The 18,990-nt window shown below is 35.8% G+C and overlaps 1 protein-coding gene across 1 annotated transcript in view; it reads right to left on the reverse strand.

Annotated features, from left to right (window-relative positions):
* The window catches only part of SPMIP7 (sperm microtubule inner protein 7), a 64,778-nt gene that overhangs the window by 15,947 nt on the left and 29,841 nt on the right, over positions 1-18,990 (reverse strand). The window contains exons 3-7 of the mRNA XM_005549608.5: positions 14,228-14,304; positions 9,825-9,963; positions 7,893-7,960; positions 3,391-3,432; positions 1,904-2,011 (exon numbers count right to left, since the gene is read on the reverse strand). Of these exons, the coding sequence (XP_005549665.1) occupies positions 1,904-2,011; positions 3,391-3,432; positions 7,893-7,960; positions 9,825-9,963; positions 14,228-14,304 (434 nt within the window). The remainder of the gene's footprint in view (positions 1-1,903; positions 2,012-3,390; positions 3,433-7,892; positions 7,961-9,824; positions 9,964-14,227; positions 14,305-18,990) is intronic.

The raw sequence follows: 18,990 nt of genomic DNA on the forward strand, positions 1-18,990 counted from the left end.
AGGTTGCAGTGAGCCGAGATCACACTACTGCACTTCAGTCTGGGTGACAGAGTGAGACTCTGTCTCAAAAAAAAACAAAAAACAAAAAACAAAAAAAACAAAAAACAAACAAAAAAAACCACAGAAAACAAAAAAAAACAAAAAGGCTTTCACTGAAAAGGCAAGGGTATAGCAGGGCTTCCCAGCCATGATTAAGTGCCACCAATCATTAAAAAAACCCCTAAAAATACCATAAAGCCATTTCTCTTCAAGAAACTTTAAGATGAAAAAATTCAAGAGGAGACATACTTGCGTTTGAATAGGATGGTTCTCTATTCCTTACTTGGCACAAAGTAAGCTCATGTACTCGTATGCAAATGACATCATATTGTTTGTATTCTCCTGTACTTTGCTTTTTAGCTCAAGCAGTATTGTGGAAACTACATAATAATTTGTTTAGAGATTCATATGTATGTATCAAAACTAGAAAGAAAACTAAGCAAAAGAAAGGCATAAAGTCTAACGAGTTTAACTTCTGAGCTGGGGAAGCAGAAGCATGGGCAATGAAATTGGGGCTACACACATGGTTGAAAACATTTGAGTATGATTCTGTGTGTTACTAGGTGGGGGATAGACAGGTGTTTACTTATGTTATTTGATATGTCATATGTGACACTATATCTTTCTGTGTCTGTCAATATTTTATAAATAAAAATGAAAAGCATTTCTTTGTGTTAACAGGTTAAGATTCCGTTAAAAATTGACAGCGAATCAAAAGAAGAAACTTTGCAACCTTGGAGGCCCTCTAGTGCCCAAATCAGATAAGTACAATTAATGTCTTCAATTCTTTTCTATGATTCTCTCAAAATATCATTTGCTTAAAAACAGAAATTAACAGCAAGATGAGGTAGGAATGCTATACGCCCAATTTATTGAAGTTAAGTGGTTCATTTTTACGTCAGATCTTTAAAATGCTGCCATACTGCTCTTCACTCTCTTTGAAGAAATGACCCCAAAGAATGTTTTGATTCTTTAGCAAGAATGTTTCATAAAACATTTCAAAATTTAGATGTACGTATCAAAGAAGAAAGAGTCCTAAATTGTTGTGCCCGAAGAATATTTTAAATTGACTTTCTTCCTATATCCTTCCTTTAGATTTTTAGAATTATTATGTGTAATAGCAATGATTTCCTTGCAGAATGTATGGAAGAATCCAGCCCACTGACTCCTTCCTCAGGACGAAGCACGGCACGACAGCCTTCAGTTTCCTATGTGTAAAAGTGATTCCTCTCGGCCGGGCGCAGTGGTTCATGCCTGTAATCCCAGCACTTTGGGAGGCCGAGGTGGGCGGATCACGAGGTCAGGAGATTGAGAACATCCTGGCTAACACGGTGAAACCCCGTCTCTACTAAAAATACAAAAAATTAGCCGGGTGTGGTGGTGGGCGCCTGTAGTCCCAGCTGCTCAGGAGGCTGAGGCAGAAGAATGACGTGAACCCGGGAGGCGGAGCTTGCAGTGAGCGGAGATTGCGCCACTGCACTCCAGAGCCTGGGCGACAGAGCGAGACTCCGTCTCAAAAAAAAAGTGATTCCTCTCTGTTAGTGATCAGCCGTTTCTCAGATACTTTACAAACATTAGTGATCCCTCCACGATCACCTCGCTTGGTGGCATTTTTTTTCTCACAAGTTTCGGATGAAGAAACTGAAGTCACAGAGATGAAGTGACTTGCTCAAGGGCCCCAAGTGAGTCAATCTCCAAAATCTCCTTTGTGACAAACCACATTTCTTTTAGGAAGCAGGTATCTTTCTTCTTCAGCTATGTTCAATAAAAAGCCACGTTTAAATTCCTTCATTTATAGTAAAGTCCATCATCATATTTCATTCTCAGTAATAAAACAAGGGAAATAATCATGAATGGAACTCACCGACTTGTGTTTGTATAAAGAGGCTTAGAGCACCGCGGCTTGGCTAGCGATGCGATGTCTCCCAACGGGTTGTCAACATCATCAGCATTTGTAGACTGCACATGACCACTGTTAGAATGGAAAGGAAAGAAGGCATACGTTTCTTTATAAGAAACATAGAAGAAACCGTTGAACAGTATTCTAACTTCCAAAGGAAATTTATTTGCCAAAATAGATCAAAGGCTCAAAATGCAAAATGTAAAGCATAATGATAGAGCAATTTTCCTTAAAATATATAAAGATGATTTTCTCTTCCTCAGAATGAGCGGTGCCATGCTCCCTGATGTTAAGTTTGAGCCAGAGTGAGAGTAAGGGCTGTTTTGTGTTTCTGAACAAAGAAGCGGGCTGTTCCTGGAGCCCCAGCACAATTCCTTCTTTGGAGACTGGCTAGAGGTTGGGCAAGGAAGAGGCGGGCGTATGCTGGAGATAATAAGGCTAAGGGTGGATGGAAACCCTCACGGGTGCAGAGGGGCTTGGGCAACAAGCCACGTGCCCTTGGGCCTGAGAGAAAATTGAGAGGCCGAGTTAATGTCAATCAGAGAGAGTTTCAAGGACTTCTGGGGCCACTGGTAGAAATACCAGTCAACTGCAGAGCAGGAGAGGCCGAGTAATGGGAGGGGTTGGGCCAGGACTAAAGTTCCAGATCCCTCCTCCATATTCTTGGATCTACTTTGTTTCAAGGTTTTTCTTCCATTTAAAAACCAAGAGAAGACCCCAACTGGCAGATAATGTACTTTTTTGCCATCTATGGAAAGCCGGCATTAAATGTAGAAAATAAGAGGTGATATTTCCTGCACTTCACTGTTAACGAGCGCCTCATCCCTTCTGCAATTAAAACAATTTTCGTGATTCATAACACCCAATAGTGGTAGCATCCAAGGTATTTTATTTCAAAAGGTAACCTATTTGGAAAAACAAAAAAATACCACTCTTTCTTTCTCTTTCTCTCTTTCTTTCTTTCATCAAAACCAAACCTCAGATGGGACTTCTGACATTAAACAGGCACTGTGTGCCATGTAAACATTAGAAATGTGTTACAATGCATAAGTTGTCTTAAAAAGTGAATACAACATGAGTAAGCTGAAAGCAACTACAACCAAAATATAAATCTGATTTTTTTTTTTTTTTTTTTTTTGAGATGGAGTTTTGTTCTGTCACCCGGGCTGGAGTGCAGTGGCGCGATCTTGGCTCACTGCAAGCTCCGCCTCCCGGGTTCACACCATTCTCCTGCCTCAGCCTCCTGAGCAGCTGGGACTACAGGCGCTCGCTACCACACCCGGCTAATTTTTCTGTATTTTTAGTAGAGACGGGGTTTCACCGTGTTAGCCAGGATGGTCTCGATCTCCTGAGCTCGTGATCCGCCTCCCAAAGTGCTGGGATTACAGGCGTGAGCCACTGCGCCTGGTCAAATCTAAAATTTTTTTACAAGACTGAGAAACATTACTTACGTGTAGAGAGGAATATATTTACTTCTAGAACTTGAACTCACACTTCAAAAAAAGAGAAGAGAGGCAACTGGGTTATTTACATTAAGTTAATAAACATCAAATTATTACAATATTTCTCTAATTAAGATAAAAGCCTTCAAAGATATCTCATAGGAATTGTCCTTTAAAGGTTTGTGATTTTGAACAGAGACTATTTAAGGATGTAGTTTGCTTTCTCCAGAATGTCAAATAAATGGAACCATATAATAAACTTTTGGGTCTGACTGCTTTCAAAATGTGTTTCAGATTCATTTATATTGTTGTGTATTGCATTTGTTCTTTTTCATTGCTGAGTAGCATTCCATTGTGTGGGCATACTTTAGTATCTTTATCTATTTACCTACTGAAGGGCATCTTGGTTGTTTCTAGGTTTTGGAGATTATGAATCAAGCTGTTATAAACGTTCACATATAGGTTTTTGTGTGGGTTCTTGGAAGGAACATTTACATACAGGAGGCTTCCATTGTGAATAGTATGCTGAAGAATTCTGAGGTGTGGCGGTGCTGACTAACACACATAGCTTTTCATTTGCCAGCTGACTTATAATCAATAAATTAAGTGGATACATGTAAACTGGAATAAAAAAATTATAATCTCCCTGAGCTATTTGCCATTTTACCACATGATACGTAATTAAAAATACCAATATACCAATTAAGTTTTAGAACTAACATTCACATGTTAAGAATTAGTACAAAAAAATTACATTTTAAAAAAGGTATTCAAATGGGATTATCATCAATTTCAGCATGCTATATAAACAAGAATCTCTTTTTTTGGTTTTTTGATTTTTTTTTGAGTTGGTGTCTCGCTCTTGTTGCCCAGGTTGGAGTGCAGTGGCGCAATCTTGGCTCACTGCAACCTCCGCCTCCTGGGTTCAAGCGATTCTTCTGCCTCTGCCTCTCGAGTAGCTGTGATTACAGGCACCTGCCACCACATCCAGCTAATTTTTGTATTTTTAGTAGAGACGGGATTTCACCATGTTGGCCAGGATGGTCTTGATCTCCTGACCTCGTGATCTGCCTGTCTCAGTCTCCCAAAGTGCCGGGATTACAGGTGTGAGCCCATGCACCTGGCCAAGAATCTTAGAATTTTAACTATTTCAATATTTTATTTAAATGATTACTATTCAATTTACACGTTGGAGTCTATAGCAGGGTATTTTACACATTTGACAAAATCATACTTTAAATAATTTTTATCAAAAATCTTACACATCATTTTTAGATATGGTTCAATAAAATGGTAGTTTTCTGACAAGACTCAACATTCTTCTCCGTACTGTCACTATTTGCATTTCTAGATCCAGCAGTCAGACTTGAGTACAGTATTGTGTATTTCCATTTCATTCTTTTTTCTACCAGTTACCAAAAAAATCCCCTTTAAAGGTCACTTTATACTACTTTTATTGAAGTGGTGCAATTGTTAAAGATTTTAAAAATGATATCCTTGATATTGATTTTTGATAATTAAAATTTAGCAAAAACTCTCATTAGTTTTGCTGTGGACCAATATCTCCTCCATTTTGCTTTAAATTTAATTTGGATTAGGTAAATATAAAGTTAAATATATAAGATTAACCATTCCACTGAGGTGATGATCAAATTGATCATCTAAAAACCAGAAAATCAGATGAAATTCCAGGGAGCAAAAGATAGAATGAATAATTTTTTTCCGGAATAGCATGTATTTTTCGTAAGTGATGTCTGTCTCTCTCACGCCATTCTTCATAATTGCCCACAGTAGTTATTGAAAAATACATAGTTCCATTTTAAAATTCCATGTGATTCACTTTTATATTTCCTATTCAACTTTATTTTTGCAAAATGCTGATTGTGATTCAGCACTCACAGGCTTTACCCAACAGGCCTACAAATCACTCATTACACTGTTTAGTAAGATCCTCTCATTAAACTGAACTAGCATAATTGCTTATTTATGTTGGGAAAATGGATCCCTAGCTTTATCATAAGTAAAAATCAAATGCTTTAAAAATAATAAATGTGAAAAGCAAAACTTTGAATATTTTAGAAAAAAAGTTATAAAAGGAGGATATCTTTATTCTTTCAAGGCAGGGAAACAGTCATTAAAATCTTCACAAAAACAACAAAACCTGAAGAAAAATATTGATGAATTTAGTTACATTAAAATTCAAAACTTCAGATAAGCAAAAATAGAAAAGTCTTAAAATAAAAAAGTCACAGACTAGAAGGGGATACTTTGATGCATATTACCAAGAAAGGATTTTTACCCAGCATATTGAACAGAAAAGTTGTGACAATCAATAAGTAAAAATCCAACAGCAAAAGGGACAAAATATATGAGCAGGCAAGTTACAGATGTGAAAATTCAAACAGGTCATAAACTTGCAAAAACTGATCGTTAGTAATCAAGTAGATGTAAACTAAAATCATAATGGAGCACAATTTGTAATTCATAAGATTGGATTTTTTTTTTAATCTGAAAATTCTAAACACTGGCTGTGATGTGCAGTAATAGGAACCCAAGCACTTATAATGGGAGATTCCATTGTTAAAACTCATTTGGAGAAGAACATGGCAATATGTAAAAAGCAGAGAAGTACACATCACATGACCCAACAATTCTAGACATAAATATGAGTATATAAAACTCAGAAATATTTTTACACTTAGGTATGTGAAGGCATGTGGGCACTGTACCAACTATAGTAAAAATCAGAAAATTATGAGAATGGATGAATAATTTTTGGCACATCCATTTAAAGGAAGACTCTACAACAATGAAAACAAATGCCTAGAAACACAGATGTCAACAGGTATGAATCTTACAAACACAAATATAAATTTTTGTGTAAATTAAAATAATGTAAAACTAAATAATGTAAAATTAAATAATGTAAATTATTTTATATCAATTTTTGTATCATATAGTTACTTTGTGTTCTATTAATGTTTGAAACTATGCCTTTATTAGTATTACTTCCTCATATGTACTTTTTTATATGAACAAAATATAAACTTGCATAAATATATGTATGATACCACTAATACTGGGTTTATAAACAAAGAACACAATTCCATATATTGGTTAACAATAACACGTATGTCTTAAAAAATTAAAAGAATGCATGAAAATGTGAACGTCAAATCGAGAATATTAGTCATGCTCCCTGAGGAAGATAGATGTGCTTAGAAAAAAGTACATAGAAATTTTCCATTGTGTAAGTAATATTTTATTTCTGAAGTTGGGGAGCAGATACACAAACTATATCACATTCTTATACATTTTTGTGTACATAAAATATTCAAAACTGAATACAAAATAAAAACAAAGATGATAACCTGTGTTGTGGGTTGTGTTAAGAACAAAAATGAAGAGACAATATTGTGATGTTTTCAGAGGCAGAAACACCAAGTTTTTTTAGACTAAATGTGAAAATTACATGTAAGGAAGTAGTAGTAATAAAACCATAGTTTCTAACATTAATAGAACACAAAGTAACTATATAATACAAAAATTGATAGAAAATAATGTATAATCTATTTTATATAAAGTCCATGGATTTTAGCGACATTATAATTGCTTATATCAAATTGTTTATAAAGCCTTCCCTATTTTATATTATTTTATTTATTTATTTGAGATGGAGTCTCGCTCATTGCCCAGGCTGGAGTTCAGTGGCGTGATCTCAGCTCACTGTAATCTCCACCTCCTGGATCCAAGCGATTCTCCTGCCTCAACCTCCCAACTAGCTGGGATTATAGGCAGGGTTTCACCATGTTGGTCAAATTCCTGACCTCAGGTAATCCTATGCCTAGGCCTCCAAAAGTGCTGGGATTATAGGCATAAGCCACTGTACCCAGCCTATTTATTTATTTTTAAGGCAGGATCTTGTTGTGTCACCCAGGTTGGAATGCAGTGGTGCAATCACGGCTCAGTGCCGCCTGGAACTTCTGGGCTCAAGGGATCCTCCTGCCTCAGCCTCCCGAGTACTTGGGACTACAGGTGCACCACCATCCCTCTTGGCTAATTAATTTTTATTTTTCTTATTTTTGTAGAGATGGGGTCTTACCATGTCTACAAAAGAGAAATTATAACTCATTTTCAATTACAGACCATCCAGGGTGGTCTCTACCTCCTGGGCTCAAGTAATTCTCCCACCTTGGCTTCCCAAAATGCTCCAATTACAAGCATGAGTCACTGCACTGACTTTTCCAAAATGGTTATGGTACATCCAATATTCTAAATGTTAAGGAGGGTAAAGAGAAAGTAAAGGAAGCAGGCACACTGAGCAATTGTCCTGGGATTTGGGTCATCTTCCCAGCCCTAAGGATGTGAGTCAGGGGGGCCCTGGGTTGCTCTCCATCAGAGAACATATTCCTCACCCACCCCTCTAAGCCATGGGCTACAGCACCAGCTTCTTAATTGTAATACATGATAATGAAAAACCTAGTGTGAGAACTTCAGGAGATAAAACTTACAAATTAACTGGTTTGACTGGTGCCAAGAAAGATCTTGTTTGAAATCTGTCCCAGAGCTCACCAACCATCTAAAAATAATCATCAAAATCAATGACAGTTAATGAGCACATTATAATTTCTGGTGGATAAGTTCCTGTGCCCTTGACAGTCCTTTCCACATCACAGCCATGTCCCAGGCTCTCTAGGAAACACATTCTTCAAGCTTTCCTAGCACTTCATGGATTCGGTCTGGAGCCACTCATGGTCTTTGCTTTGGTCTCAAACTTCCAATTTCAATTTGTTTTCTCATAGCTGGAATCCATCTCATTATCCACCTGTTTCAGATCGAAACCCATGTGGAAGGTCTGATTTTAGTTTTCATCCTTAGCTACTGTTCTGACTTGGATCCCCTGTAGCCTACCCTCTGCAAACTCAGGCCAGTCTCCCACTTCCAAACCAGGCTAGATCCTAAGCTTTGAATCTCATCTGGCCCAAGAAGGACTTTGGATGCTAGTAGAATTTAACGCCAAGGAATGTGTAATGAAAGGACCAACTTTCACAGGTATAAAAACATTTTAAAGTAGTTTAGCAATCCTTTAAATTTAGCTAGATGAAACCATATATATTTATCTTTTAATTAACTTTTTCTATGTGAAAATCTCAGGCTTGAGTCTTTATATTAAAGCCATGTTTTCCCCCTTTCATTATCATTTTCCTCTGTAAAAGCTGAATAAATTTTACAAGAAAATACGAGCTTCTTAACCTATCATCAATGGACTTCTTGGGATCTATATTAAGAGCTGTATTTCAATATAATTGATTTTCTTTTTAATCCTATGGATTTTATGTACTCAAAAACTTCATTACGGGAAACAGTCCAAGGGCTTAACAAGACTCCTACGCAGTGAGAAGTGGCACAAAAGGATAAAGGAATCAATGGAAGTAGAAGGTACTTTGCAAGCACAAAGCTGAGACATCTAATCCAGTGTTGGGAGGTCAAAAGTGAGGGCTACAATAAGACCTGAAGAAATTCTTGAGATTCACCTGGCATAAATAGGGAGAGTGAGGAAGGCAGTGGAACACTCTTTGCAAAGCACACAAGCTGGAAAAGAGCATGGCAGACTTGAGACTTGAGAGAAGCTCAACAGAGATAGGACACAGAACAGTGAGGAGTGATGTTTGGCCAATAAAGTGGAACAGTAAGAAGTAACAGTAAGAGAATGGGACAGGGATGAAGCTAAGGAGGGAACCATGGACAAATATTGGAGAATTGGATCTGTGTCATGTCAAGGAGTATGGATTTTTTTTTTTTTTTTAATAAAAAGCGATGGGTTTAATCAGTGGAGTAACACAGATTCACACATGAGGAAAAGTTATCTGGCTATGGCATAGATATGATAATTCATGTGATAAATTCTTCTTGATACTCAGAAATGAAAAGAATGAGTGTCACTACTGAAAAGTTGGTATGCTTTGTTTTATCACATAATAAGTGATAACATCAGATAGCAATCTATGGATCTTCTCTTTTTGCCATGAAAAGCACAGAGCTAAGATCCAGATCCTGTGTGAAGAACCATCTTCAGCATAGGTTATCTGGTAAAATTATTTCTGTCTTCTTCATTATTTACTCATTCTCTTGCAATTCTAGAAATAAACACAGTCATTGCAAATGACTTTTGAGAAAGAGGTAGTCTTTATATAATCAATAAAAGTTTTAAATATTGAAAATATCAAAGTATTTGCAGTCATCAATAACTTGTACGATTATGGAAATTTCAACTCCATACATATGTGTGTGTGCGTGTATGTGTGTGTGTATATATATATATTTACCTATCTTACATAAATTTACTTCCTTATGTATTGTTAACAACAAGATAAGTATTATTTTGACTTAAAGTTTTGGAACTCATTTCAGTAACAATGAGAAATACGGAGAAGTCTGCTGACCTGAGTTATTGCTGGCAACCCTTTGTATCTTTTCAGAGTAAAACACTGTGAGATGGGGTCAGCGGCCTTTTCCAATGTTGTTTCTTCTGGAACAAGTTTTGGTGGTAGCATCTTATCCCAAGGAACATCTTCATAAGCTCTATGAAGTTATTAAATAGAAACATCTTATGAAAAGCATATTCAATTGGTAAAGTTTATAACAATATTATACTGTGATAAGAAGAATCTGAAGATGACGCCGAGGACCCCTGCCCCTTGGTGTGCATACCATATATAATCACTTCCCCTGGACAGTAGGCAGAGGAAGTGATTATGATGAGATAGTACTCCTGTGTTATGTGATTTTATATGCCCCAAGAGATTGGCACATGTAGTAAAGGTCCCTAATCGGTTGAATTTGAGTTAATCAAAAGGTGGGATTGTCCTGAATAGGCCCAATCTAAGCAAGCAAGCTCCAAAAAGAGACACGAAACGGCAACACATGCTCTTTGTCTGCCCTTGAAGAAACAAATATCAGTCCTACAGCCACAATGAATGGAATTCTGTCAACAACCTGAATGATCTTGGAAGATGAGAACCCAGTCTCAGCTGACACCTTGATTCCAGCTTTAGGGAACCCTAAACAGTGAACCCAGTTGGAATATGCCTAGACTTCCGACCTACAGGACTGCCAGATAACAAAAGCTACTAAATTCCTGCAGTCTGTCACACAGAAATAGAAAACTTACATACATCTTACAGTTTCCAAAAAAATGCTCATTTGACCTTCAGAGAATACCATTAATTTACAAATAAACTATGGCTTAGAAAACTGATTTCCTTTGCTTACGGTCAGCTATTGATCAAAGTCAGGACTCAAATCCACATAATCTGCCTCCTAAGATTCAGCAGCATTCCCAGTATTCCACACTAATGCAGCCAAATTGCACAAGTTTCTTTTAGCATGGTTGAAGGGCTTCAGCCATCCTATGAAATGCAATTATTTCACATACACACACACACACACACACACAAAATATGGGGATCTTCGGAGTTTTGAAAGTTGTTCTTTTTCACAGGCATATATGACAGACACGGTGAAATCAATTCCAATTTGATTGAGTGAAAACCATACAACCCGCATTCTAAAGACTATATTATGACAAGATGGATGGATCCCCAAACCTTCTCCTGCCCTATCCACACTTAGTGCGAAACTTGATCTTTCCATTCTCTGGACAAGGCATACCCTTCCAAAAATTCCCCTGTCAGTCAAGTCATTTTTAAAAGAATTATCAGTGACTGTTACTTCCTCAACACATATTTGTTCAGAGTTGACTATATTTCAAGTCTTGTGCGAGGTGTTTATGATACAAGAGTGAACAAGAACCAATACAAAAATTGTCTCTACCACATAGGAATGCTGTGAAAATTAAAAAACATAATATTGGAAAAGTTAAATAGATCAGTGATGAGTCCATAGTGTTTTTGTTGTGTGTGAACACATTTTGAACTTACTTATCTTCAAATTAGTGTCATAGAAGTACTAAATATAACAAGATATTTTAAATCATAGCAAAGTCTTAAATGTTTTCTAACATATCTGACTAGTATTGTATGTAAGAAATTAATCCGTGAGTTCAATGAAAGCTTAAAAGATACCTCACTGTTTGAGCCTCTGATAAATTTCATAAATATTTTAGGAATTTTCCATGAAGGTAATAAACTTTTCCCTAAGGATACTTTTATATGTTTCAAGATAAACTACTTAATACTCTGATTTGATACTTTGTCTTATAATAAAACTTTTCCATTCTGAGTGAAGTATCATGTCCTTAATCAAAATATTAACTGTTTCTGAGATGATCACAGACATTTTTAAAATTAAAATCAAGACAAGAATACAATGGGAAATAAACCCAAAAGTGAGAGAGGAATTTAGGGGTCATTTAGTTATCAACCTTCATTTTTAAGATGAGAAAATTGAGACGAAAAAGAATGGAGGATGCCAAAGTCCCACATTCAGCAAGCAGGTATGTTTTGAGCCCTAGAGTTGGATTCAAGATAACTGATGAACAAGGCTTTTTTCTCATGTTGTTCTAATACTTTGAAATCCAACTTCATATCATGTTTTTAAATGTTTTCATAACACCCCTGGGATACTAGGCATTCATACATGTGTTTCATGACACTATGTTTGGTCATGGGTATACTTTCAATTTGAATGAGAAAAAAAATGAAGTTGAAATGTGAAGCCTGTCTGAAGTGTTCAAAATATGTGAAGAAAAAAGAGTGGGCAGACATGAAGTGCTTTGAGGTCCACACGTGTTGTCATTTTTTTATTCTTTTTGCTGCCTCTCTTTCCCTCTTCATCCATTTCTCTGTGCCATGCCATGTGTTTTGGCCTTCACTCTATCACTCTGCTGAATTCTAAATCCACTAGTAAGCCCCATTATCCATTCTCGGGCCTCATCCCACTTGACCTATTTGCATCATGTGAACTGGCATTCATTACTCCTTCCTGAACACATCCTCAATATGCCTTCCAGGACCTAGACTCTTCATCTTCCTCCTGCCTTACTGGTTGCTCCTTCTCAGTCTCGATTGCTGGCTTTTCCTCTTTCTTTCTCTTTTTTAACGAGGTGCAAAGACTCAGTGCCCTTTGCCTGTCTGACTACACTTCTCCTTTAGTGTTCTCATTCAGTGCCATGGCTTTACATACCTTTCTATAAGCCATGACACCCAGGTTGATTTCTCTAGCCCAGGCCTCTGCCTCAAACTTCAAATCCATATTTCACGCTGCCTACTTGACATATCCATTTGGTTGTCTAATAAACATCTTTATACTCAATGTATGTAAAACTGACTTTTCCACTGCCTTCACCCTGTTACGAAATGGCAACCTCAGTAGATCCAGCTGCATAGTCCAAAGGTTTAGAATCATTTTTGAGTCCTCTTTTTTCCAGATTCATCACAATCAGAAAATTGTGTTGGCTCTACATTCAACATACATCCAGAACTCAACCGTTGCTTACAAATTTTTCTGCCAGCACTCTCCCCCAAGATACCATTATCTCTGTCCTAAATGACAACAATAACCTCCTAACTGGTGTTCCATCTTCTCTCCCCTGCAAAAATCTACTTTGAAAACAGCAGACACCATGATTGCTACCTTCATGTACAAGTCTGATCTTTCCACTTCTCTGCTAAAGCCTCATGTCACTCAGAATGACAGTCCAATTGCTTAAAGTGTCCCACAAGATCTGGTTCCTAGTACTTCTCTGACCTTTCCTTTTGCTACTCCTTCCTCTTACCCTACTGTTACCCTACTCCAGGCACCCTGGCCTTTTGTTCTTTCTTAACATCTTAAGCACACTTTTGACCTGGGCTTTTGCTCCATATTCCTTCTTCAGGGAATAGAGTCACTCCAAGTCTCTGCATGGGTGCTCTCTCAACTCCTCCAAATTTCTGCACACCCCTCAGCACCTGGGGAGGCCTCCCCACGTCTCCTACTTATTACTGAAGCCTGCTACCCTGTACATGTGGGACTCCTGATCTTATCCTGTTCTACCTTTTCTTCGCAGACTTATCCATCACTTTCTAAGATATAGTCTGTTTACTTTCTTAGTGTATTTGCTTATTATTGTCTGTTTCCCTTTTGATATGGTTTGGCTGTGTCCCCACCAAAATCTCACCTTGAATTGTAATAATCCTTACCTGTCTAGGGTGGGGCCAGGTGGAGATAATTGAATCATGGGGGCAGTTTCCCCCATACCGTTCTCGTGGTAGTGAATAAGTCTCATGAGCTCTGATGATTTTATAAATGGGAGTTCCCCTGCACAGGCTCTCCTGACTGCCACCGTGTAAGACGTAACTTTGCTCCTCCTTGCCTTCTGCTATGATTGTGAGGCCTCCCCAGCCATGTGGAACTGTGTCAATTAAACCTCTTTGCTTTATAAATTGCCCAGTCTCGGGTATGTCTTTATCAGCATTGTGAAAACAGACCAATATACCTTTATAATGAGAGATCCTGAGAGCAGAGATCTTTGCCTACTCACTGATGTAGCTCATAGTCTAAGACATAGATTCATAATAGGTACTCAATATATTTGTTGATGGAGTCAATGAATTCTCCCCTTTAAACTTTCTCTGTCTTGACTTTCTAGGATGCTGTACTCTTATCCCCCTTTCTCTCTCTTTGACCATTTACTTTCTGTTTTGGTTTTATTCTTCCATCAAGCATAGGTGTGCCTTAAGACTCTTCTTTCAATGTTTATTTTAGCAATCACTATAAGTAAATGTCTGTGTTTGATGTTCTCTGGGTCACTCATGAGATCCAGAATATTGTAGACATAAAGAGGATGTGTCATGAAGGAAAAAGAAATATATTCCAAAATCAAAATTCCACTGGGAAAACTGCTTACTTTTGTGTAGAGGACTTGTAAAATGAGTCCTTTGCATTGCATTTCTTGTTTGTTTGAACAAGTGGTTCACTTTCATCCTAGAAGGCATGAACAATAAGTTAAAAGAGACCAAATATAAATGGAAATTGCTATTGTTTTCTAGTCATCATGTTTTCTTTTGGGTTCCTCTTTCTTCGTATTTCTTCTTTCACTCACCTCTTGCATTGACCAGATTTAATGCTTCCCTACTTTTCCTCTCCTGTTTAAGGAATTTACATTGTTTTATTGTCATAATCATTAAATTAAAATTCACAAAAAGTATATTAAAGTTAGTGGAAAGTGAGAATTTAAGAGAAACCACTTGAATTGCAAATATCAGCAAATACTTAGTTTTAGCACAATGTAATTAAAACATTTTTAAAACGTATTGTCTTTTCTTCTAATAACTTAGGGAGAGTAGTTATGAGATACTTTTCTCTATCTTCCAGTTATTTTATCAAAATTAATTAACTAATTATTGTTATAATAATTATTATCTTTAATGGTTACTATTTATTTCAATTTTCAATGATATTTTACCAATTCTTTGCCTCCTTTTGCTTTTTTATTGTACTTGTTTTTTCTCCCCTAGCAACTTGGTTCCATTTTGTTTTTGCTGAATTTCAAGTTTTGTTAATTCTTTCACAAATGTAAACTTTTTCTAGTTCTATGTTTTAATTCACCCCCAGTTTTGAAAAATGTTCTAACTTGGGTTTAAAATTCTAGTTCAATTCTAGTTATGATCTTTTTAGTAACAAATTTATCTAATTGATTTCAAAGATGTATTGTTGCTTTTAAAATACACTGAGTTTAATTGTTTGCAGGTATTCTGTGTCTCTCCCCTTTGCTTATATTTAGGACACTATCTTTGTCTTGAGATTTTTTACAGATTCAATAGAATTTGTTTAGGAAAGGACGTATTTTTGTTCATCTGGCTTAGGACTTGTTATACTTCTTTGATTTAACAATTCATGACTTTCATCAAATATTTCTCCATCTTTATCTATTTACTGTCAATGAATTATAATTATTCTCTTCTTTTAGAATTACTACCAGAAAAATATTGGACTTTTCATCCTGTGGTTCATGTCTCTTAATTTTGCATTGGTTTGTCTCTAATTTCCATATATACCTTCTACTCTACCACTATTAACTTTCATATTTTTAAAATGTATTTGTGTTGATACATAATAGATATACAGATTTTGGGGGTAAATGTAATGATTTGATACATTCACATACTCTGTAAAAATCAAATCAGACTAATTGGAATATCTATCACCTTAAATATCTATCTTTTCTTTATGCTAGAAACATATGAATATTTCTCCTCTAGTTATTTTGAAATGTGCAACAGATTGTTGCTAACTATAGTCACCCCACTGATATATCAAACACAGTCTTAATTATTGAATCTAACTGTATATTTGTACGCATTCATCAGCCTCTCTTTATCCCCCCTCCACACCCCCTTTCTTGGCCTCTGGTAACCACCAATCTACTCTCTATCTTCATGAGATCCACCATTTTAGCTTTCATATATCAGTGGGAACAAGCAATATTTGTCTTATGTAGTTGGCTTATTTCATTTAACATAATGACCTCCAGTTCCATCCGTGTTGGTACAAATGAGAGAATTTTATTCTCTTTTATGGCTGAATAATATTCCATTGTATGTACATACTACATTTTATCTAGCCATTCATCCACTGATGGACACTTAAGTTGAGTCCACATTTTGCCTAATGCGAGTAGGGCAGCAATAAACATGGGAATGCAGATGTCTTTTTGATATATTGTTTTCCTCTCTTTTGGATATATACTCAGTAGTAGAATCACTGAATCATACAGTATTTCTAGTTTTAGTTTTTTGAGGAACCTTCATACTGTTTTCCATAGTGGGTGTACTAATTTACATTTCTACCAACAGTGAATGAAGGTTTTCCTTTTTCCATATCCTCACCAGCATTTGTTATTCTCTGACTTTTTGATAAAAGACATTTTAACTGGTATGAGATGATATCTCATTGTGGTTTTGATGTGTATTTCTCTGATTGGTGATGTTCAGCATTTTTTTCACCTGCCTGTTGACTATTTTTATATCTTATTCTGAAAAATGTCTATTCATATGTTTTGCCCCTTTTTAATCAGTATATATATAGCAAAAGATATGAATAGACATTTTCAGGATAAGACATAAGACATACATATATATACACAAAGCTATAGAGTTGTGTGAGGTCCTTATATACATTGTGGTTATTAATCCTTTGTCAGATGGGTAGTTTGCAAATATTTTCCCCATTCTGTGAGTAGTCTCTTCACTTTTTTTTTTTTTTTTTTTTTTTTTTGCTGTACAGAGCTTTTTAGCTTGATGTAGTCCCATTTTTTCTATTTTTACTTTTGTTGACTGTGCTTTTGAGGTCTTACACAAAATATATTTGACCAGACCAATTTCCTAGATCATTTCCTCAGCTTTTTTTCTAATAGTTTCAGAGCTTCAGATCTTAGACTTAAATCTTCAACCCATTTTGACTTGATTTTTGTGTATGGTGAGAGGTAGGGGTCTAGTTTCATTCTTGTGCTGATGGCTATACAGTTTCCCCAGCACCATTTATGGAAAAGACTGTCCTTTTCCCATTGTGTATTCCTGGAGCCTTTGTTGAAGTTGAATCAGTTGCAATTATGTGTCTTTATATCTGGGTTCCCTAATCTGTTCCATTGGTCTCCGTGTCTGTTTTTATACTAGTACCATGCTGGTTTGGTTACTATAGCTTTGCGGCATATTTTGAAGTCAGGAAGCTTTCTTATTTTGTACATTATTGCTTTGGCTTTTCCAAGTCTTTTGTGTTTTCATATAAATTTAGTATTTTTTTCTATTGCTATGAAGAATTCACTTTTCTGTTTATGATTTCCTTTTTCACTTTTTTCTACTCCATGTTTAAACCTGTTCATTATATATTTTTAAAAATTCATCAAAGGTATATCTAGCAAAATAATTTTCTCCTTTACTCCGTTAGTATGTTAAATTACATTGATTAATTTTTAATGGTAAGTGAATGTTTGCATTCCTGAGATAAAGTTTACTTGATTATGATATATTTTTTCTATAAATTATTGTTTTTTATTTGCTTTGTAAAGATGTTTGTGTTTGTGTATATGAGAAATACTAATCTATGATTTCCTCTTTTTTTGTAAAATCTTTGTCTGATTTTGTTGTATGAGGTAAAGTTAGACTCCTAAAATTGTTGGAGAAGTACTCCCTCTTTTATTTTCTGAAATAACCTACATAAGATTGGTGGTTGTTTCCTGAATATCTGATAACATTTATCAGTAAAACTATCTAGGCCTGAAGTTTTCACTGTGGTAAGTCTTTTGATTAAAAAAAAAAAAACAGAACTCCATATATAATATATACATATATGCATTTATCATATTCTATTTTATCTAGTATTAATTTTGTTAACTTGTATGTTTAAAGATTTTGTTCATTTTGTCTAAGTGCCAAAAGAACTGGCACACAGAAGTTTGTAATATTTCCTTATCCTTTTTTAGGATCTGTAATTTTTTATATTGGTAATATGTATTCTCTTTTGCCTGATCAGACTAACAATAAGTCTATTACTTTTGTTAATGCTTTCAAAGCAAAACCTTTGGGCTTTAAAAAATATTTAATTGAAAAATAAATGTATATATTCAAGGTGTTCAACATGATGATTTGATACATGTATACATTGTGTAATGATTATCACAGTCAAGTTAATTAACACATCTGTCATCACCCATTGTTATCATTTGTATGTATGTATGTGTATATGTGGTGAGGATGCCAAAAATCTGTTCTCTTGTCACATTTCAAGTAACAAATACAGTATTATTAACTACAGTCCCCATAGTGTATCTCTGGAACTCATTCATCTTAAAACTGAAAGTTTATACCCTTTGACCAACATCTCTCATTTTCTCCACCTCTCAGCTCCTGTAAACCACCATTCTACTCTTTGCTTCTATAAGCTTGACTTTTTAAGATTCCACATATAAGTAAAATCATGCAATATTTCTGTTTCTGTACCTGGTTTATTTTACTTACAGTGTCCTTCAGGTTCATCCATGTTGTGGTAAATGGCAGGTTCTTTTTCTTTTTATGACTGAATAATATCCTAACATATATATTTATATACACACACACACACACACACAGACACACCATATTTTCTTTATCCATTCATTTGTCTGTGGACACTTAGGTAGGAAATAACTTTTGACTTTTCAAATTTTTTATCTTGTATATCTATCCTCCATTTCACAATTTCTATTCATATCATTTTTAAATTTTCTTCCTTCTTAGTTTTGGTTTAATTTAATCATTTTTCTAGTTTCTTTTTTTTGGATTTTTTTTTTTTTTTGAGACCTAGTCTCACTCTGTTGCCCAGGCTGGAGTGCAGTGGTGTGATCTCAGCTCACTGCAATCGGCACCTCCTGGGTTCAAGTGATTCTTGTGCCTCAGCCTCCCAAGTAGCTGGAATTACAGGCGCCCACCACTATGCCTGGGTAATTTTTGTATTTTTAGTAGAGACAGGGTTTCACCATGTTGACCAGGCTGGTCTTGAACTCCCGACCTCAAGTGATCCACTCACCTCAGCCTCCCAAAGTTCTGGGATTACAGGCGTGAGTCACCACACCTAGCCTTTAGTTTCTTAATATTGAAACATTATCATTAATTTTAGATCTTTCTTGTCTTCTAA

This window comes from Macaca fascicularis, chromosome 3, assembly GCF_037993035.2.
Source record: "Macaca fascicularis isolate 582-1 chromosome 3, T2T-MFA8v1.1".
NCBI lineage: Eukaryota > Metazoa > Chordata > Mammalia > Primates > Cercopithecidae > Macaca > Macaca fascicularis.